Source organism: Haliotis cracherodii, unplaced genomic scaffold (genome assembly GCF_022045235.1).
Source record: "Haliotis cracherodii isolate W230 unplaced genomic scaffold, xgHalCrac1.p SCAF_17, whole genome shotgun sequence".
NCBI lineage: Eukaryota > Metazoa > Mollusca > Gastropoda > Lepetellida > Haliotidae > Haliotis > Haliotis cracherodii.
The window spans coordinates 19,227,840-19,252,134 of NW_027266272.1; the positions used below are offsets into that span (position 1 = coordinate 19,227,840).

General features: G+C 40.6%; 1 protein-coding gene across 4 annotated transcripts in view; it reads left to right on the top strand.

Moving 5' to 3' along the window:
• The window catches only part of LOC139464942 (ras-associated and pleckstrin homology domains-containing protein 1-like), a 218,761-nt gene that overhangs the window by 84,300 nt on the left and 110,166 nt on the right, over nt 1–24,295 (top strand). For all 4 annotated transcript variants that reach the window (XM_071246562.1, XM_071246560.1, XM_071246563.1 and 1 more), the window contains exon 2: nt 18,746–18,851. In XM_071246562.1, the coding sequence (XP_071102663.1) occupies nt 18,747–18,851 (105 nt within the window). In that variant the 5' untranslated portion in view covers nt 18,746. The remainder of the gene's footprint in view (nt 1–18,745; nt 18,852–24,295) is intronic.

Here is a 24,295-nt window from a genome sequence, read left to right on the forward strand (position 1 = left end):
ACACTGACATCGAGTGGTCAAGTTTGAGCGTAATTGATTCGCAAACTATGGACCCCAAAAATTGGAAACATTGGTTTTTATGTTGAGTAGGCTCTAGAGTATGTAAAAATATATACAGATGCAAATCTCCAAATTTTTTGAACAAAAAATTAATACAATGGACTATTCCTTTGAGAGCAGCTCCACACCTCTAGTACGTACTTTCTACCATAGCTACGGATTAGCAGACAAAAAGAATTTCTGGAAGTGTTTAATGCCTGCTGCAGTCTTACCTAATGGATCCACCCTTAAGAATTACTTTTAAGTAAGGATTTGAAGACGTAGTAAAGGGCAGCAGCAATAGGAATCACATTTTGTTGGGAACTAAACCTTAGCGAACAGATAACCTTTCCACTGGCCATTCAACTCACATAGAGAGTCTTTAAGTAGCAAGTCTCTATTTTAAGGATATTATTGTGCTGCAGTATTAAAGGCAGTTTAAGATTGATGTTTTTCATTGTTTGACCAGGTGTAGTTTACTGTTAAAATTATGATAGTTTTTGACTTAAACATATGCACACTCACATTTTTGTTTGGCTATTGCCATGGCAACTGTGAAGATATGTTCTTTGAAAGGGAGCATAGTTTCTTGTGTAAACTGTACTATAAGGTTTGTAAGTATTGGACTTTGTTAATGCATGTCATCGATAACATGGATTGATGCTCATGATGTCAATCACTGAATTGTCTAGTCCAGACTCTATTATTTATGGACTGCTGTCATGTAGCTGGAATATTGTTGAGTGCGGCGTTAAACAAACAAACAAACAAACAAACAAACTAGTCAATTAACTTGCTGCTGCACCCTATGCATAAGCATGCTCGAAGCACTTAGACATTTATTACCATTTATTACTCCGAACAAACAAACAAACAAACAAACAAACAAACAAACTAGTCAATTTACTTGCTGCTGCACCCTATGCATGAGCATGCTCGAAGCACTTAGACATTTATTACCATTTATTACTCCAAACAAACAAACAAACAAACAAACAAACAAACAAACATCACTATTCCTGTCATATTATGGTGGGGACACACAAACAAAATCTTCACATATTGTACCCTGGTGAGGAATCGAACCCATATGTAGAGTGTAATGAGCGAACACTTTTAACTAGGCTACCCAACCGCCCTTCATAGAGTGGCCGACATCGGTACAATGTGTAAAGCCCATTTCTGGTGTCCCCCGGCCGTGATATTGCTGGAATATTGCTAAAAGTGGCGTAAAACCAAACTCACTCACTCACCCATAGAGTGGAGTGCTTGTTTATCCTGCTGTAGATGTATCTGATCAACAGTGTGCTATCTAAGTGACATTCATTACCATTCCTGCCATTGACTGACATCTCGGCACGGCTGACTGTGTAAGAGATGCTGTGTAAACAGCGCTGATAATGGGTCCTCATTATCGGTGGTGATTAGTACATACTCACAGTCGGACTTCTGTAGCTGTGCCAGACCGTTGTGGCTGATGTAGTCTGTCTCCAAGTACCTGAACCATATTATTTTCCTACCCCCCAGCCCTTACTGTAATGCTACAGCACTAAATGAAGCAAGTCTAGATTTATCACAGGTCTTTCTCACAGCCCCTGAACCATATTATTTTCCTACCGCCCAGCCCTTACTGTAATGCTATAGCTCTAAATGAAGCAAGTCTGGATTGTCCACACGTCTGTCTCACAGTCCCTGAACCATATTAGTTTCCCTTCCTCCCAGCCCTTAATGTAATTCTATGGCTTTAAATGAAGCAAGTCTACTTTTTCTACAGGTCTGAAGCTCCCATCTCAATGGCTCCTTTTCACCTAGATATAGTTCCTTTTTTCTATCAAAATTATATATTTTCAGACACAAAGCATTAGTCTATGGCTGCTGATGCTTGTGGAGTTGCCATGTTTGAAAAAAAACAGTCTTCAGATGGAACTGGAACTGACTTAACATTCATATCGGCAGTTCTGTTATTTACACCAGCGTTTGAAAATAGCAATTGTCCAATCAGTGACTTGTTTAGATAAGTAGGAACTGGAGAACTATAATGATTTCATCAACTTTAAATTGGATATCTTTCGAGTTATTACCAAATTTGAAAACTTCTTTAGAACATTTGGGATGAGAATCAGTCAATCGCCTAGAAAATCAACCGACGGCTGATTGTCCTGACCTAAATTCATAATGTTTAAGATAACCATGGCCAGGAGAAGATGAAAGTGTGGAAGTTGTTCTCGTGGATAACGTTAAATCGTATAATTTCTTTATCATCTAGACCGCCATTGCGGTCTAGTGGTAGAGCTTCCGCCCGGAGAGCAGAAGGTCCGGGGTTCGATCCCTTGCCGCGTCCTACCAAAAGACGTTAAAAGATGGTACTTGTTGGTACCCTGTCTGGCGCTCGGCATTAAGGGGCTAAAACAAGGACTGGTCGGCTTGGAGTCAGTATACTGTGTCTGAGTGGGGTATTCATGCTAAACTGCGGCATGGTATCTCAGTGAGCTAGCACTATAAATCGGCATCAGTCCGGACTAGTACAAGCAGCCACACAAACACATACACGTGCATGCACGTTGCTATGTAAGTGCAATAATCTTGGACGCGACGTTAAACCCGATTTCACCTCACCTCTTTATCATCTTGAGATATATGTTACAATTGACATGGTTTAATACTGAACTTTGAGGTATGATCATTCCAGTATTAGTCTGATAAACCTCACAAAATCTTTATTTCATTGGCCCTTGTATCCTACGAGGTCAGTCTCATAGTATACATGGGTCAATAAGAAAATATTGTTTTGTGTCCAGCTGTGTGTTCCTGTGGTTAAACTGAAACAGCTCTGTAAACAGGTTTCAAGCTTTTGGTAATGGATACCGTTTTGCCCAATCACATGATGGGTCATGAAATCTTTCTGCCAAGTTTCATATGGACGTGTTTAGCAAGACTTTGAAGAAATTCACTCCATTACTGCTATCTGGACATTTCATGCAAAATATTATTTCGCTCTTAATGACCTTGGTAGTGTAGAGTTCCTTTTGTGAACAAATCTGATGATATGATCAGTGGTTAGTGAACTAGTATGCATTCGCTTATTCTGGTCGAGATAATGGAAATCTCATTATTTGTGCTACTTCCCTTCAGACTATGAATATTTGATGGTAGTGTTTTGGTTCTCAGTTGGAGGGGGGCTGTGTGTGAAGGGAAGATGGAGCACATCACTTTATAATGGTCAGTCCGGGCAGGAGGAGATCTTGGGCCTCATCTAGTTAGCCCTGCTGAGAGATTGGGAGGGCAGGGGAGGTAATTGGGCATAGGTAATGATCTGTGGCCAGGGATATAGCATTACCTCCCAGCTGCAGGAGGCATTAGTGGCCACACTGATCCATTGTTTTTGCTTTCTAGTCCAGTGAGTACTTTCAAGCAGGATAAGTTAAAAAGGGCTTCTTTGATTACTAACACGGGCAATTGTTATCGTGGTTCTGTTTGACCTCTGAACTGCTCCTTGCTTCCTGGCATTGTCTGTTGCTTCCATTGTTGAAGGCCCCCCCCCCCCCTCCCCCTCGGTGGCCCAGTCGTCTGAGGTGCTGCATTTTGCTGTGCAGAGTTGTGTCCCTTGGGTGCGCCAGGAACCTATGATGGTTCGAATTATGGTTCACCCTGGTTAGGTTTCTAGGTTTGTGAGCACCATACCCGTGCTCGTGGGTTTCAGGAAAGTGGTAAACGTCTAAGACTTGCATCACTTTGGGCTTTCCTCCCACCTTAAGATGACATGCTGTGATATAGCTTGAATACTGTTCAAAGCAGCTTTAATCACTCACTCACTCACTCACTCAATCCCCCAGAAGGGGATGAGTACAGGCTGATAGAACCGAGAAGGGGGATGAGTATAGGCTGCTAAAACCGAGAAGGGGGATGAGTATAGGCTGCTAGAGCTTCGAAGGGGATGAGTTTAGGCTGCTAAAACCGAGAAGGGGATGAGTATAGGCTGCTAGAGTTTCGAAGGGGATGAGTATAGGCTGCTAGAACCGAGAAGGGGATGAGTATAGGCTGCTAGAGCTTCGAAGGGGATGAGTTTAGGCTGCTAAAACCGAGAAGGGGATGAGTATAGGCTGCTAGAGTTTCGAAGGGGATGAGTATAGGCTGCTAGAACCGAGAAGGGGATGAGTATAGGCTGCTAGAGTTTCGAAGGGGATGAGTATAGGCTGCTAGAGCTTCGAAGGGGATGAGTTTAGGCTGCTAAAACCGAGAAGGGGATGAGTATAGGCTGCTAGAGTTTCGAAGGGGATGAGTATAGGCTGCTAGAACCGAGAAGGGGATGAGTATAGGCTGCTAGAGTTTCGAAGGGGATGAGTATAGGCTGCTAGAGCTTCGAAGGGGATGAGTTTAGGCTGCTGAAACCGAGAAGGGGATGAGTATAGGCTGCTAGAGTTTCGAAGGGGATGAGTATAGGCTGCTAGAACCGAGAAGGGGATGAGTATAGACTGCTAGAACCGAGAAGGGGATGAGTACGGGCTGCTAGAACCGAGAAGGGGTTGAGTGGAAAAGGGGAGAATGTATTATGAAATATATGTTCTTATATATAGTTCTGTAAGAGAAACTAGAACATCTTGAAATATGTTTCCACCTGGTCTCTTGGTCTCCCTTCATTGAGGACTGATGACTGCATCTAATGTCTTTACCCAACATGCATCTGTGATTCTATTTGTGATGAGATGTTTATCAAATTACAGTTCACGTAAACAACCACGTATCATGCAGTAAAGTTGCTAACCAACATGTTTCATGCAACGTGAAAGCCATACTGATGAAAGTTCAGGTTTTTTAAAATACTTGCACGAAGACATTCCAAGCATCTTACAATTTTAATCTGGGTTCTACGAAAAGATAACATCATTAGTGGTCAGAGTTTTCTTGGTGTTAATCTCGAGTATATAATCACGGGAGTGCGGAGGGGAGACGATTTGCTCATCACCTTATTCATTATCGCCCAACTTTCAGTCTGTTTCTCGGGGGAAACTGGAAGTGCTTGTAAAAAATGTCAAGTTGAGGAAATGAGGTAACTACATCGAGAGTGATTAAACAAGGCAGTGGATCGGTCTTTCTCTGGAATATGGCTGTGCCACTCACAGGGCTGTGTGACTGGGTCATTCCAATGGTCATAAAACAATTCAAGTGCTCCTACTTTCTCTTATTACTGCTGGTGGACGAGGCCCCTGACCTTAGGGGCTACATGTCACAGGGGTCGTGTACTTGCACACTGATAGATACTTGACCATGTGTTGACTAGGAACAGGGTAGCCTTGCTCCTTGGCTGTACTGGAAGATATGTCCATGGATGTGGAGTAATTCTATCCCCCATCCATCCATCCATCCATCCATCATCCATCCTTCCACTCATTCATACACACACACCCATCCACCAACTCACCCACCCATCTTTCCATCCATCCATCCATCCATCCATCCATCCATCAATCAAACAATCCATCCATCCATCCATCCATCCATCCATCAAACATCAACCATCCATACACCCATCCACCAACTCACCCACCCATCATTCCATCCACCCATCCATCCATTCATCCAACATCAACCATCCATACACCCATCCATCTATCCATCTATTCATTCACCCACCCACCCACCCACCCACCCATCAATCCATCCATCTTTCCACTCATTCATTCACACACACACATCCGACAACTCACCCACCCATCTTTCCATCCATCATCCATCCATCCATCAATCCATCCATCCACCCATCCATCCATCCATCCATCCATCCATCCACCCATCCACCCATCCATGTACCCTCAACATCAACCCATTTATCCATATAAGATCACCAGCACTGGAAATTCAGTCGATGTAGAACATTTTTTAAAATCTAGCATTGAAAATCAATAATAAAAAATGAAAGTGACAGCAGTTAACTCTTGTTGGTTTAATTAACCAGGATGTAAGCTAGGCTTCACACATCGTCAGCAAGCACCTGCCAGTGTTGTATGTCCTTTGATCACAGCCAGAGTACAGCATGACAGAACAATTGTAGTCACAAAAATAACCCATCATGATGAGTCAACACCAGATGATTACACAATTAAACTGAACTTAAAATGTTCTTTAAAAAATCTTTATTAATCAATATTTATGTCAAGGAAGTCAAGGAAGCCATTCTAGGGTTAACCTTGCATTCATTTTGGAATATCCGCACAATGTCATCATCATATGCATCTCTGCTCTAAAAGCGTTTCACCCATTGGTTATTTTTGATATCTGAAAACTGTACAATTACTTTGACTTTAAATAACATTCATAACCCGTGGCTGAAAACTCATCTTAATCAGTAGATTTTCAAATATAAAAATCAATAAATTTCTGCTTTTATTTATTTCATACACATGTACCATTTCCATACAAACCAGTTCACTGGCTGTATAGACAATTCATAACCCCTGTCTGAGCACCCATCTCAATCAATATTTTTTAACTTTTAACCAGAAATAAATATATTCTTCTATTAATTCTGTAAACAATTTACCAAATCCATTGAACCAGTTCTCAGGCTGTCTGAACAATTCATAACCTTGACAAAGCAGTCTTAACCAACATTTTCAACTATTAACCAGAAATAAACCCATACTTGTTATTATTCACTTTGCCAATTTCATTGTAACCAGTTCACTGTCTGGTCAGGCATCCTGATACAGTTGCACTTGGCTCAGCGGAGGAGAGAGGGAGGGCTAAGCCCTCATGATGACTGCCAATACAATGCAGTGTCCGTCGGGTGTGTGCAGGACAAAGGCTTGACTTCGCGCAGGTGGCGACAATTTGTGATTCAGCAGATGCTGGCCTCCATTTTGATTACAATACAATTAACAGATCTTGGAATTAGATTTTTGTAATATGTTTTTTATGAGAGGGGCATTAGGGGAAGGAATGGGTGTGTTAACATTTAATTTTTTTGATGATTTAATTTTAAGGTATTGACTGTTTTTAGCGTTCGGCTAATTTTCGATTAGATTTTTGCTGAAATGTTTAATTTAGATGTTGAAGCTTTCAGTATAAAAATGGTTATTGAATAAATTCTGCTGAAATTGATTGCCTTGTAAACGGAAAATTATCAATTTCTTTAACAGCCTTTGTTCCTTGTTTTAAATTTATCATAAGATTTATTTTTTTTATAATGGGGCTCATCCTTCATAGTTTGTTAAATAATCTAGACTCTGAAAAAAGGACTGCATGCCTAGTTGTGGCACCTTCCTCTGGGGACTTGAGTTTAATTTCCATGTGCAAACCTTTTGCTGAGATTTGCTGCTAAATTACCCAAGAGAGTGAACTTTGCCGTGAACAGAAGTCACGACTCTACAGCTTTGACATGGCAGCCTCTTCAACACTCAAACCTGGAAATGAAACCTGTGGTCGAGATCATGAGCATGTGAAATAACTAAGGATGGTAACAGTTTCTATAGTGACATATAAACATGCCCAACCCCCCTCCCAGATAACTCCTGCACAGTCTTCGTGGGGATTCCGGGTTAGAATTGGCCCCCAGCAGCAATGGATGGATATTGGTTACAGACTCGGTCACCAGGTTGATTGTGTGTCATCGTATCCTTCTTGATGGCTAGCCTGTCTCACAGTCCCTGGACCATATTATTTTCCGTTCTGTCCAGCCCTTACTGTAATGCTATAACCTTATATGAAGCAAGTCTAGATTTTCCGAAGAAACTCCCATCTCACTGGGGATCCTTTTCAATTTAAATGTAGTTGCTTGTTTCTGTCACCAATATACTTTTCAGAGAATACGTGTTGTTTACCTGACAACATGCATCCTTACTCCTAATGTCAATTACTTGTTTGTGTGGATCAGACTTGATATGCAGGCTACCATATATTGGAATATTACAGAGAACAGCATCAGACAACAAACAAATCTACCTGTCTGACATCGAGAACTATTTAACCATTGTAAAGGTACCACATCACAAGTCATTGACCTTATAGCTGGAACGTTGCTGAGTGCAGCATTAAAAAATTAAAAAAACACAAGGCAATACGAGTGAGTCTTTGTTCGTTCTGCATCTGTTTCTTCTTGTAGTACTTGTTCGACCACGGCCATGTTAGTGACAAAATAGAGATGTTTTGTTTGTTTGTTGTTTTACGTCGCACTCAGCAATATTCCAGCTATATGATGGCGGTCTGTACATAATCGAGTCTGGATCAGACAATCCAGTGATTGAAGACATGAGCATCGATCTAAGCAATTGGCTACGACTAGCTAAACTACGATTGTCGTAAGTCAGTGTTAAAGAATGGGAGTTACGATCGACTTAGCGCTAAGATCACTTTGTGGAACGGGGCCCTGGTTTGTTCCACATGCATGAAAACCTTGGGAAATGATTCCAAATTCTTCCTTTTCATTGCATTTTGTTTGTTTGCTTGTTTATGGTTTATTTGCTACATTATTTACATGATGTTATAATGAAGACTGCTCCTGTCTAGGGATTGAGTTGAAATTGAACAAAGTTAAATATTTTGAAAAAGACCAAAGCCCTGCTCCACAAAGCAATCTTTGTGCTCTGACTTTCGTATACCAATGTTAAAGTATGGGAGTTCCGATCATCTTAGCGTAAGGTCGCTTTGTGCAACAGCGGCCAGAAATATGTTACACCCCAATAACACTATCACATGTAGTTTGCTTTAATATTCAATATGAAGCACAGTAATAAAATCCCCAGTTGAATTTAGATGTAAACTTAGCTTTTCCCTGCAAATCTGCATTGATTTTTGTATCATTGCTGAATTTGTAGGCTGTGATGGATGCAGCTTGAAAGGCAGTCATGTCGTAGGGTGCAGTGGCTGGCAACAACTCCCATCTTGTTCCAGGCAAATCTGTTTTTTGATAAATGGATTTCAAGGAGTAAATTTTGTTAGAATGGATTTTTGACTCATTCTGAAGGTTATGTTGATGTGTCTGAGAATATCTTCCTGTAAACTGACTGTGTTATGTTGGTACATCACTTCAGGTGACACTTTTATCATTTGTGTGACTTTGTTATCAAATTCGATATGTTGGATGCACTCTTTTAGTTTTATTCCATTTTTGAGGTTACAAGTTTGAAAATTGGGTTGTTCCGTTGGTCATAAACAAAGGGAGTTATTGTTCAAATTGATTTGCAATAGAGTGAGTGAGTGAGTATGGTTTTACGCCGCTTTTGGCAATATTCCAGCTATATCACGGCGGGGAAAACCAGAAATGGCGAAAGCTGTAACCACTAGGCTACCCGACCACCCCGATTTGCAATAGAAGAGCCTCACTACTTTAAAGGGATAGAACTCAAAGGGATTTTTGTTCATACTCTTGTTATGATTGATAATTTTGGGTTGGGTGGGTGTGATTTTAGGCAGCTGGAAATGTTTCCTTAGTAAAGGTTGGCAGTACAAAATCCGGTCATAAGGTTGTAAAAAACTGGCAACAAAGTCTGTCTACAGCTTCCTCATCCACTTCATCCATGGCAACAAAGTCTGCCTACAGCTTCCTCATCACTTCATGCATGGCAACAAAGTCTGCCTACAGCTTCCTCATCCACTTCATCCATGGCAACAAAGTCTGCCTACAGCTTCCTCATCCACTTCATGCATGGCAACAAAGTCTGCCTACAGCTACCTCATCCACTTCATGCATGGCAACAAAGTCTGCCAACAGCTTCCTAATCCACTTCATGCATGGCAACAAAGTCTGCCTACAGCTTCCTAATCCACTTCATGCATGGCAACAAAGTCTGCCTACAGCTTCCTAATCCACTTCATGCATGGCAACAAAGTCTGCCTACAGCTTCCTCATCCACTTCATCCATGGCAACAAAGTCTGCCTACAGCTACCTCATCCACTTCATATCAACAGTGAAAAAGCTTCATGCTAGACTAAATGTGTTCATTAAGTGAAGGAAATATTAAATTACTGGTTCAGAAGCCGTGTTCTGTTTCACATCAGCAACATCTACTTTATCACAGAAAACATTCCCTGTTGTCAAGCTGCATTTTCAGCATCAGGGTGTCATGTCATATAGCTAAGGTCAAGGCCATATTCTGAAATGTTTGAAAAAAAAATTTCAGTGGAAGAAATCTTGTTTGAAATTGAAGGAAAGTAAGGCTAGAAAGATACCAGGATTTTCATGGATGCAAGAATCCTGTGGCTCTAATGCAGTGTTCCATGTCATAAGATAATCGCACTGCTTTTTACTTCACATAAAAAAACAGAATTCTGAATCCATGAATATGAAAATACACAACATTATGAGTATAGGCACACCTTATGGTTACATGTCATTGGGTGCAGGGTGGCCTAGTTGTCTGAGGTGCATGAATTTTCTGTGTGGAGTTGCGTCCCTTAGGTGCACCTGACAAATGTTCATCCCATAGGTGCGCCTGACAAATGATTGTCCCACAGGTGCACCTGACATTATCATCCCATATGCATGCCTGACTTATGATCGTCCCATAGGTGCGTCTGACATGATCATTCCATAGGCGTGCCTGACAAATGATTGTCCCATAGGTGCGTCTGACATGATTTTCCCATAGGCATGTCTGGCAAATGTTTGTCCCATAGGTGCGCCTCACTCACTCACTTACTCACTCACTCACCGATTTTGAAAAATGCATCATGAGTGTGTGGTCGCATTGATGGAAATGAATCTTGTCAGGTAAAGAACATACAAGAGAAACAATTTTATCTGACCTAAATCCTTCCAAAACATGTTTTGGACATATGCAGAGAAAACACTTTTATTGGAGCATTAGTATAAAATACATGTGCAGTATATGCACAGGAAGTGTTGAAAAATCCCATTACACAGATGTCATAAAATATTCATAACTCTATGACTTATGGCTGCGACTTTGTCTCCGTATATGAGATAGGGTATATTTTCCCTTTGATGTTGGAGAGGTTACAGATTGAATAATGTTATTGATAAGCCGTGTAATACTGAAGAACGCTTCATATACCAACTGGGATCCTGTCTGGTGACATGTAGGCTATGCACAACACTAGGAGATCCAGTCTAATACGATCCATTAGCTTCTCCAGGTGGATTAGATAATGTATTCCTTAAAACTACTTTGATGTTTTGACAGACCTTTAGGTATTTTTATTACTACTTGATATTGTTTGTGTGAGAAAATAATTTTTGTAGGAAAGTTCTGTTGAAATTTCTGTGAATATTATTTGATCTGTTTAGGCACGGTCTCAATATTTTTATATTTTTTTCACATTCTTTCATGTTAAAGGTGTCATTAGTGATAATCAATGATAGAGGACAATGTAGGCCCCACCATTTCTAATGCTTTTTCAATATGTGACTGATGAACAATTTGCCCCACCTATGGAGACAATGCTTTGTTAAAAGTGTCAACAGTAATGTTAAACTTTAATGTGAGTAAAAGTCAAAATCAAATATTTTGACTGAAGTGTAGGAAAAGGTGTCTTATACATATTTGAAATAAAAATGTTTTGTTTGTTTTTAAAGCTGAATTTGTTTATGTAAACATATTGTGCATTCCAAATTTTCATGAATGACCAGAATTCTTTAAGGTTTTCAAACATATCCCCCCCAAAAAAACAGTTGTCCCCTCTGGAGTCAAATTACAGCTGCTTTCTTTGTCTTCTTCTGTCACAGTCATGTTGAAGTCAGCTTCACATTCTTCATCTTGTATTCTTTTAAAGTGATGCAATTTTCCACTTAAGTTTCGTCAATACGTCGGAAACGGACCATTATTATGACGGTACATTGCCACACCCTCATACAACTCTTGAAGTGAAAGATCAATTCTCATTATCCCATAATGCACCAGTAGCAGACCCCTTTAAGAATCTCTCAAGCAAACACCACTAATTGGTGACTGGTCATCTCAAACAGTTTCCAGCCTAATTTCTTTTTGTATTTGAATTATTGTTTTTTTAGATTCTGTTATTAATCATTATTAGTAAAATCATTGTATAAGTTGTGATGGAAGTTGTGAAAGAAGAGTAGAAGGTTTTAAATGTTTTCCTTTGTTAGGGACATAATAGATCTTGAGATGGTCCCTGATGCACCTTGATGTCCTTCTTTGAACCAGTCATTAGAGGTGATGAGTCTTGTGTGTTTTGGGGGTGACAAAAGGCCAGGTGATGAGTGTTACGAGGGATAGGGTGATATATTTGTTAGTTAGATACAGGTCGTCACTAGAGGGGGAAAGTGCCAGTCAGTCAGCTGTGCTAACATTTGATGGTCCGACTAGTTTAGTGTGTCAAGTGATGAGGGACAAGAGGTACCGGTAGATGTCAGCAGGATGTACGGACACTTCCAGTTGGTGTTGCATCATGGGTGGCACAGCTACTGCAGGTAGATACTTCGAGTCATATCACATCTGTAGAGAGTTAGCCTTGCACCAAGGCTGCACAGAAAGAAAAGTCCATGGATGTGTAGTAATTCTATCCTCCTAGATATGTGGACAGTACTCCAGTCTCTTATAGGGACAACTTGTTCTTATTATTTACATAATCTAGAAGTTATGATTTAAGAAGTTATTTATAATTATTGCCTTTGAGACTTGTGCAAGTCTAGTAGAGAGTGGAGCAAGGGCCATATCACACTGGTGCAAGTCTATAATAGCTGCCAAGTCTAGATTACTCCAGTTTCAGGTCTCTGAAAATGAATGTCTTAAATTCTAGTAAGATAATTTAAGTTCTTTTCTGTAAAAAAATCATTTCAGAGACTAGATGTTAGTCTAGGTCACAGCTAATGCAGGTAGATACATGTAGTAATATCATGGGTTTTTTTACTAATATTTTCAGTCACTGGTTTGTGTGGTCAAGACTCATTTATTTAGAGACTGCAATGGTATGACAGAAGTATTGTGGTCATTCACTCACTACAGCGGGGCAGTTGGGTAGCCTAGTGGATAAAGCGTTCGCTCGTCACGCCGGGTTCGATTCCCGACATGGGTACAATGTGTGAAGCCCATTTCTGGTGTCCCCCGCCGTGATATTGCTGGAAAATTGCTAAAAGCAGCATAAAACCTCACTCACTCACTCACTCACTCACTCACTCACTCACTACAGCATCAGTTATGCCTTATTGAATTCTAGGGGCAGTGAGTTAGGCTAGTGGTTAAAGTGTTCACTCGTCACGCTGAAGACCTGGGTTCCATTCCCCACATGGGTACAATGTGTGAAGCCCAATTCTGGTGTCCCCACCCATGATATTGCCTGAATATTGCTAAAAGTGTCATAAAACAATACTAATTCACTCATTTATTCAATTCTGGATACCGAGCTCTTCCATATCAAGAACCTTTAAACATGCTGAAGTGACTACCCATACACTTACATGTATGTGGTTCATCAGATGCTCCATACTCTAGCAGGATCATCGTTAATAGTTTCAAGGATAAGAACATCTTGAGATGCAAGTATGTTAGGAAATTCCAACATTTTCCACCCTGGCCATAAACATGTCTGCGTGTACCACATCAACATCAGCATCTGCAGTAAAGGATGCAGTTCGTGCCTGTTGTAATACATCCATTTGTCTTGAAAATAAACCCTGCAAAAAGGGCCTACCATCACAGACGTAGTGGGAACCAGTTGTGCAAATAGAAAGTGTAATTGCTCATAGGGAAACATTGTAAAAACTATTTTCCTAACAAAACACAAACAGTGCTCACATATTTGCCTTTGTAGGCAAACAATACCTAGCAATAACAATACACTTATGTTTTCTTTACAAATATTTCCTTCAACACTATCAGTATGGAACACTGTGAATGGCTGGCTATCAGAGACTAAATTACCCACTCACTCACTCTGGTGATTGTATCTATAAAATATGGAGAAGCCGGCAGGTTTTCCACTTGGCTGGCTGGTGTGTTTGGCTGGGGGACAAGACTAACAGAACAGGCTGACTACAGGGGGCGCTGCATGTAATAGCTTTCCCAGAACCAACAGGCTGACTACAGGGGGGCTGCATGTAATAGCTTTCCCAGAAGGGAGTCAATGGTTATTATTACCCAAGGCTCCAGGCTAGGTTCAGACTGGGATATAGGCTCCATGGCGATGTTCAGATTGGCTATGTTCAGATTGGGATGTAGGTTGTCACTCAAGGCTCCATGGCTAGGTTTAATACGAGATGTCGGTTATTATCACTTGTCAAGGTAGACGAATGGTTCTGTGAAAGATTTGGGTGTATTTAGAGATTTTGGGTTGCATGAAAGGAAAGATTTGGGGCATATATTCAAGTAAAATTAGGGTTTCAGAAAAGGGATTTTGTTGTCTTTACAGAAATATTGGGGTTTTCGGAGAAAGATTTGCAGTATTTGAATATAGTTTTAGTGTTATTTAGAAGTTAACAGGAAGTTTTGCCTAGGTGTTTAGTACAAAATAATTAAAAAATATATTCATTCCACTGTCATTGCACAGGACTAGCAAACTGATCCCAATGCAAGATTCAAAACCATAACACTGAAATTAAGACAAACTTGCTGCTTCAGCTGTGGTTATATCTGTAGCAATTTGTCATGTTAGAACTGATTGTCATTATGCCTCACAGAGTTACCTCCCCTGTCCCTTAATTCACAAGCTGCTGGTGAAGCTACCATCTTGTTTTTCTCGTCATGGTATAATGTAATAAGTTTAATATAGGCATGAACACAGTACAGCGCAACTCAATACAACTGCAGGTGATGTTTTAATTGACAAAAAACATACTGAAACAAGGTAATATTGAGAACACCCCTGTGAAATAGACTTCGCTCCCAAACCACTTTGGTTTCCAAATTTCAATTTTCAAAAACAGGTGCATGGCATCAGACTGAGAAATAATGACATCGGAGCCCTAAGGGTTGCCCGAGATATTGTGACTGCTGCTGCGTCTGTGTTCGTGGCTTATCTCCTCATTCGAGTCCCAGGTGAACCATTCTCTTGTGGAGATAACCATAGAATTGGGTCTTCATTGCAGACAACGTGCAAACCGACACCACGACTTGATCAAGTTGGGTATTTTTAGCGGTGACTTTCTACTGGGACTGTTTTAGCTGGAAGATGATCAGGTTTAACTTAACTGTAAATCTCGGACAGAAGCATGGCCTGTGTGAGTTGGGCTGCATGCTGCTTTTAGACATATTGCAGTGAAAGTATGACTCGGAACATCAAGACGGCATTCTGCATTGGAACCATATTGGGACGAACTTAGCTTCTCAGTGAATGAATGTTTTCTCTGCAATTAAACTTGCTTCAAGGCGTTTGTTCTTAAAACAATTTGAACCATTTGGAACGACCAGTTACTTCATTGTGTTTCTCACTTTATTGGTCAAGAAGGAATTTAGAAATATTGTTTGGAATTAATAAGTGTTTTCATGAATAATAATTAATTAATAATTAATAATAATTTTCATGAATTAATTTAAATTAAACCACATTAAAACAAAAATCGAAATAAGCACATTTCCCCAAAAAAATTTCTTGTTTTTCTTTTGTATATGTTTACGACAGGACAAATTGTTGTAGTTTTATAAGAAGAAAATTAGTCATCAAATGTAAAGACATTTTATAGGATCATGGATGAGGCTATTTAACATGATAGAAATTGTCAATTCTATCAGTTTCCTAACGACCACATTGTGTCTAAATACTCAATGACTCCTTCTATGTCTAGATTCAGGCATTTATTCATATTGAGCTTTCATTGGAGAGTGAGTGAGTGAGTGAATGAGTGAGTGGGGTTTAACGCCGCTTTTAACATTATTCCAGTTATATCACGGCATGTCAGCTTAATGTGGGAGGAAAGCCTGAAGTGGTGCAGGTCTCAGACGTTTACCACTTCGGTGAAACCCACGAGCACGGGTATGGTGCTGACAAACCTAGAAACATAATCGGGTGACAGGATTTGAACCCACAATCATAGGTTTCTGGGGTGTCCAGGGGACGCAACTCTGCACAGCGAATCGCGGCGCCTTAGACAACCGGGCCACCCGTGCCCCCTTTCATTGGAGAAATTCAGCATGAATCTTAGTTAGCCTCTGGTCACTGTCGATGTCACACCCAGGGTTGACTGCAAAAGAGACACTGAGATTTTTACCTGTTGGATCATCCCGGGTTTGTCCTGTTTTGTTCAAACAATTGAGAAACTATAAATAAATGTAATTGTATAATTTAGGGGTTGAAATTTTGCAAAAAGCTTATTTTTTAAAGTGAATTCTAAAATGTATGGTTAAATTAAAAAAATCAAATGAAAGAGTTATTTCCCTTTGACTATCAATCTGCTGTGGATGGTTTTTTCATGACCTAGATGACCATTTTTACATTTATTTGGTTAAATTGTCTTAAAATATACTAGAAAGCAGCACAGAAAATCTCTTTACTGTCACTGAAGAAGCCTATACTTGCTAAAGCATTATAGATTTGGGTGTTAGGGATGTTTCCGTTTCAGTCTGTTTGGGAGACTTTTCATGACCCAGTCTTCTTGCATTTTGATTTATTCCACATTTGCAAAATTTAGGTCGGCAGAACCATAAACCATAAACGATATGAGAAACCTACCTTATCAAGGAACCCATCTGAGATACAGCATGGTAGGTTTAGCATGCTTACAGAGCTCATCCTGCCACAGCCTGTCTAAAACAGCAGTAACAACAATAGGCCGCTTACAGGTACGGAGACAGCTTACAGGCCGGGTGATGAATAACGGTTGCTGGGAACCTTGTCAGTTGTAGTAAAACAGGGCTGTTGTAGTAGCTGTTGTAGAAGCCCACAGCAGGCACTGACAGATGCAGGGTTCCATGTAGTTTAAGCCGTTCAGGACGATGGAGTTGGACTCATTCCAGGTACTCTGTGTCAGTGGTGGGTGATGGACGTGTTTAGCGTAAGGTAACCACGCTTGCATACTTACGTACAATTTGTTGTATTTTCTGATTGAGAAGAATGTGTCTAACTCTTTGTTTTCGGCTCAGGTGAAATCAGTCGTCTCTCTTCCTCTTGCATTCTTACAATTTGTTGTACTTTCTGTGTGAGACGAATGTGTATTTTACCTTGTTTTGGGTCTGTTAGATGTTCTTTGTGTTTGGAGAACGGTGGCTTTGTTATGGCAGAGCCCGTGTTTCTTGTCAAACTGTGATTTGTAGTAGGTGTTGTAGAGCTAAATGAGTATGTAAAACACAAGCTGTTTTGGTTGGACATCGGCCTGTAACGTCCCTGGGTGCCGTTGTACAAGACAATCATAGCGCTACCTACGACTGTCGTGACCCGTGAAGATCCGGGGTAGAATATGTCTACAGCAACAAATGCTTGCTGTAAAAAGCAACTATGCTTGTCGTAAGAGGCGACTAACGGGATCGGGTGGTCAGGCTCGCTGACTTTGTTGATGCATGTCATTGTATCCCAATTGCGTGGATCGATGCTCATGATGTCAATCACTGGATTGTCTGATCCAGACTCGGTTATATACAGACCAGTGTCATATAGCTGTAATATCGGTGAGTGCGGCGTTAAACAACAAACAAACAAACAAAACAAAACGACTGGCGTAAGTCTATGTTAACGTATGGGTGTTACGATCACCTTGGCACTCAGGCCATCTCTCTCTGTGTATTGCAGTGTGAGAGGACAGTGTTGTCTTCTTCGTAGTTCCACGTAGAAATGGATGGCGCTGCAATTGTCTGTGCAGAGTTGCATCCCTTGGGCTTGTCAGACACCTATGATTTTAGGTTTGAGGACATGAAATTTGTGGAACCCAGTGAACGAGGAAAAAAAACACAGGCGAGCGAGCCTGCATGTTTTTTGTTTCATTCCTTCTCGAAGATATGTTTGGACGATTAATATGCATGATTGCCGCTGAAAAGTACTGTGCATGATAATACAGGGGAGCAAAAAGGGAATTCCCTTGACTTTAATATGGGATTCCCTGACATTCCGTAGTGATGAAAGTAGTCCGCTTCGTTGGGCGTTGCTTAATTCTTTTTCATTCTTTGGGAAATGATTACATGTGACCAATTCAGTTGATCAGAATGCAGGAATTACAATGAACACAACAAAAATTTAATTATGTTACCATGTTCTTATTATTGAGTTTTGTTATAGCACCACTATTGTGTGTCAGCTTCATTTTGTAAGTCATAGACGTGATGATGGTATGATTATTGTAGGGTTGATGATGGTGATTATTATGTTTTGATTTTATCTAATGATGACGATGATGACGACGACGATGATGATGATGATGATGATGATGATGATGATGATGATGATAAGGGTTAATGTTGGGGATTATTATGTTTTGATTTTATCTAATGATGACGATGATGATGTGTCTATGATGATGATGATGATGATGATGATGATGAAAATGGTGATGGTTTGAATTTCTGATCATTTTGATGAAGTTTGGTATCACTGTTGATGGTAATATTGATGACAAAGATGATAGCGGTGATATCATTTGCTGTTGATTATGATTATGCTGACGTGATGGTATCACTGATGATGATGATGATGATGATGATGATATAACTATCAGAACTACTGAAATTCACCTCTATCATACACTGGTATGTATGAAACGCATCTACTTGAGTGAAATGTTGATTGTCGGATGTATATATATATATATGTTGTGGTGGTGATGATGATGACGATGACGACATATTAACTATTTCCTTGCTTGTGTTTCAGGATGGATGACGACGACTACAAGACGGAGAGTGAGGTGGAGGCGGACAGCGACCATGACGACGGAGAAGGCGACACGGACCACGAATACGGTGGATGGATGACACACGTGAGTACATTCTTGTCCTTTCTACACACACCATGCAAGACATCACACATGTTACTCTACTGTGGAATACATGATTTACCGATGGATCGCAATTGTACACCTGACGATACATCCCACAGTACGGCTCTTGTATCATGTCATTGTTTTGAAACTGTATTGATTTTCACACCCATGTGCCCTACATTGCTCATAAGACAAAGCATGCAGGATTTGAAGTTAAGAATGTGCAAGATCTTTGTCATAACCCAAATATTATCTGTGACATTATGGGGCCTTCAGATTTAAACGCTGTAGCAGAAAACCTAAAAATAACCCCCTTAATTTCTCACGCTGTGCATTCTGTTTTTCACAATCTTTTTCAGTTTTTATATTGCATAAAAAAACCAAAAGTGTACACATGTTTTGCACAATTGATTTTTGTTGTAAATGTTCGAGTTGGTTCATGAAAACACCACGCAGTTGTCCATTGGCAAGACACTGTGATCAGATCTGCATGAAGCACTTGTAAAATCACCAGACTAAGCCAGAGATCAGTGGCAAATCAGACAGATTGATGACTGGATGACTTCATATACCGAGCCACTTGGCTTAGTATCAGGGTGTATATAGACTATTTGATCTAGGAGTTTAATGATTCATTGAACTACCAATGCATTGCAATCGTGCTTGGGTGAAAATGTGAACACTTTAAATATGAATAATCCACATCTCACATGGAATACCAACTATGGGATCATAAGATGTGATAAAGTGAAAAAAAATGTGTTGAGCATTACCTTGTCTTGTTGGAAGGCCTTCATAGATATGTATATTGATCAAGATTCAGAGACTAATGGCTTTGTCATCTTGTCCATTAGTGAAAGGAAATGTAGTAATCATACAGCACTCACTCACTCACTCACTCACTCACTCACTCACTCACTCACTCACTCACTCACTCAGTTATTCATTCACTCACTCAGTTATTCATTCACTCACTCAGTCACTCATTCAGTCAGTCACTCAGTCTCTCATTCACTCATTCATTTCCTCACTCATTCACACCCTCATTCACTCATTCATTTACTCGCTCAATTACTCACTGTCTTTCATTCATTCAATCACTCACTCTTTCAGTCACTCATTCAAACTCTCATTCGCTCATTCATTTACTAACTCATTCACTCAATTACTCACTCATTCACTCATTTATTTACTGACACACTCACTCATTCACTCAATTACTCACTACATTCATTCATTCATTCATTCATTCATTCACTCAGCCATCCACTCAATCATCCACTCAATCAGTCAATCAGTCAATCATTCACTCACAAGTATACTGACTCAATTTGGACAACAAAAGTCCAAAATGTTTAATTATTGAATGCATTCCTATCGCTTTAAACAATTTGCATGGATCTATTGTTATGGCTACGGCAGAGTGGCTACAGTAAGACCTGCGGTCTAGTGCGTAGACTGTTTGCCCGGAGAGCAGAAGGTTAGTAGTTTGATCACCAGCTGTGTCATACCAAAAGATGTGAAATGGTGGTATTTGTTGTTACCCTGCCTGGCGCTCCGCATTAAGGGGCTAAAACAAGGACTGGTTGGCTCGGAGTCAGTATACTGTGTCTGAGTAGGGTATACATGTTAAAAATGTGGCATGATATCTCAATGGGCTAGCATATACACAAACTGACGTACACTGACACACACACACACTCACACACACACACACACACACACACACACACACACACACACACACACACACACACACACACACAGCGGCATGCACGTCTATATTATCTTGAACTGACGTTAGACCCCTCCCCTCACCTCCAGAAGCGTAACAAGTTGAGATGCTTCTTTAGCCCACACAATGCCAGCATATTGTTCGAAGTTCCATAAAATCTCTGTTTTGTTACATTGAAGGTGCTTGATCAGTTTAACACAGATCAGTGTATTCCAGCTGTATTATCAACCTGTAACAGTCTAGTCGGGACCAGATAATCCAGTGATTGGTATAATGAGCAAGGTCCTTGCATTTGGAGTACGATGACACGCAATCTCCAAGTCTGTCTACATGATCCATGATGTCGCCTCTTTCATCAAATCGTCACGCCGAAGACCCGGGTTCGATTTCAGACATGGGTACAATGTGTGAAGCCCATTTCTGGTGTCCCCTGCCGTGATATTGCTGGAATATTGCTAAAAGCGGCTTAAAACCATACTCACTCACTCACTCACTCTTTCAACAAATGCTGGTTGCTGGGAACATTCTCTAGCCCGGAACCCCTGAGTCAAGGCAGGTGCTTGAAGCTGATACACATTCTTCATATTGCTTCAACTCATTTTCTCCAGTTTGTTATTTTCAATGTAAACCTTTCTCTTCAAGAGCTAGGATAATGAGAAGTAACAATGGCGTAACCAGACACCATTTCCATAGAAAACCTACATTTGGCACCGACTACAATGTTGGTTGGAACTGTTGGAACTGTAACGAGGGGTATCTTAGAAATGTCTGCATATAATCAGCATACGTGATTAAAAGTATGGGATGTTTAGCATGAAAACAAGTGTATACTTTAAAGGAATACTGTATTCCCATGGGCAGATTTCCAGGGAAGAAAATACATGAAATGTTTGAGGGTATGGAGGAAGGGTTATAGCTTCTTTATGAGAAATATATAACTTGGATCAAACGTCACAGTCTTCTAAGGCACCAAAATTTGTTGTGCAGAGTTGCATCCCCTGGGGGCGCCAGAAACCTGTGATTGTGGCTTCGAATCCCGGTTCACCCCGATTATGTTTCTAGGTTTGTCAGCACCATTCCCATGTTTGTGGGTTTCACCAAAGTGTTAAACGTTTTAGACCTGCATCACCTTGGGCTTTCCTCCCACCTAAAGCTGACATGCAATGCTATAAGTGAAATACTGTTCAAAGTGGCGTTAAACTCAACTTACTCACTCACTCACTCACTCAAGGAATGATGAATCTCAATGTCATCATTGGCTTCATTATGAATGGTTTCAGGCTCATGTTTATGAATTTTAAATTACATTGTAAAAAAATGACCAAACTTTTGAGATCGTTTATGTCGCTATGCAGTACCACCCCTTGTGAGCCTCATGGTTGTATGTAGACATACCTACCTCTGATTCTAGTGGATACCTTGATTAAACATCTGAGACTGAAGTGTAAATACCTGGAGAAAGTAATGTTTTACTGATTACAGCGGGCAAAAACAGGGGATTCACATGGATCAGCAGCATACAAAACTTGTGCTAGCCTGAGATTGCTAAACTGTGCTGAGGACGAGTAACAATCCAGTGATGGTCGTCCTCATTGACAGTTGAGGGTTGTAATTCTGAATCATTTCTCAGGGCTTCAATTTTGCTTCAAATTGGAGCTGAAGAAAACTGATAGATAATGGAAACTTGTAAACATTTTTGTCTCGTTCAAACAGGACTAGCTACAAACAAGGTTTTAGAATAAGGTTTCCTGTAGTCCTATGGACTAGTCTTAAAAAAGTAAATAATTCTTGAGGCTTGATGGGATGGTCTGACGACATATGTCATCATGCCAAGATGGCATGGATCGTTGTTCGTGCTTTCAGGGTGGCCCAGTCGTCTAAGGCTCTGCAATTTGTTGTGCAGAGTTGCGTCCCTTGGGCACGCCAGAAACCTATGATTGTGGGTTTGAATCCCGGTTCGCCCCGATTATGTTTCTAGGTTTGTCAGCACCATACCCATGCTCATGGGTTTAACCGAAGTGGTAAATGTCTGAGACCTGCATCACTTTGGGCTTTCCTCCCACATTAAGCTGACACGCCACGATATAACTGTAATACTGTTAAAAGAGGCGTTAAACCCAACTCACTCACTCACTCATGCTTTCAGTCCGCCATGATGAAGCTGTAACATTGATGATTGCGGAACTTAAGATTAACTCACTCGCACACTCCTGAATAGGGGCGGTGGGGTAGCCTAGTGGTTGAGCTTTTGCTCGTCACACCAAAGACCTGGGTTTGAATCCCCACCTGGGTGCAGTGTATGAAGCCCATTTGTGGTGTGATATTGCTTGAATATTGCTAAATGCGGCATAGAACAATACTCACTCACTCACTCCTGAATAGGGGCGATGGGGTAGCCTAGCCTAGGTCACACCGTAGACCTGAGTTTGAGTCCCAACCTGGATGCAATGTATGAAGCCCATTTGTGGTGATATTGCTAAATGCGGAGTAGAACAATACTCACTCACTCATGAGTAGCCTGTCCTTCATCCTCTGTGGGTAGGGAGCCTAGTGGGAAGGCCATTTGACATTACAATCAAACCCCAGTCAGCAATCGGCAGATGCGGCCAGTGACTGTGGCGTTTTCATGGTGTTCTTGCTGTGTTGATGATGATTAGTTCCAGGGCAGTGATGAAAGTTAGCAGCTGGAAACATGCTTGGTATTCTCCAATATTCCGGGCTGTTCACTGCCAGTGACAATGTTTAATGACTCTTCATTCACCCAATATTTCAAAGTGGGCCAAAAAATTATGGATAGCAACTACTTTATTATGCTGTGATAGCGATGTTTCCGTGTCGATCCTTATACAACGGTGTAAGGATCTATTCCGAAATGTCGCTCTTATGATAAAAGAAAGCTAAGAAGTTGTTATCCATAAAGTTTTTGTCTATTTTGTCATCCGTCAACTTCAAAGAAATGCTCGTCAAACAATTCACCCAATATTGGTAGATGTTTGCCTGTTGATTACACAAATACCAAATAATTTAACGCCCTAGTCAAAATATTATTGACTGTGCTAAAGCTGCGAGAAGTATTCTAAACTGACATCATTGTGGAATTATAAGTCTTTGACTGACGTCTGAGTTGAACTTAGTGTCAGGATTTTATGAAATAAAGAATTTGGGTATTTAGTCATGCCATGGAAGGTTTACCCAGAATGACAGATGGTTACACCGAAGTGGTAAAGGTCTGAGACCTGCATCACTTTGGGCTTTCCTCCCACATTAGCTGACACTGAGATACTATTAAAAGCGGTGTTAAACTCAACTCACTCACTCACTACATAACAAGTCAGACGAACCATCTGAAAAGCTAAAATGTCTTATATTGCTTGGAAGTTTCAGAAATGTATGTATTTCAGGGTCTGTATGATCCACTAGCCAGACTGGGTTCATTGTGTCAAGAATCAAGAATTTTTACTGTACAGGACACCCTCGTGTAGGATGCCAATTCTTGGTAGGAATTCCCGGTCTACACTCATGGCTATTATAGTGCACAAGGTTCCTGAAAATCAAACTCACAAGCTCATTCTGATAGTCACAAAGTTTCTACTAGTTTTTTTAGTTTGATGTTTGTCTAGATTTCAAAATAGTTAAAGATGGAAATGACGCGTCCAGGAACGTTGTACGAAGACCTGGTTACAGGATTGGCCCGGAGGAAGTTTAT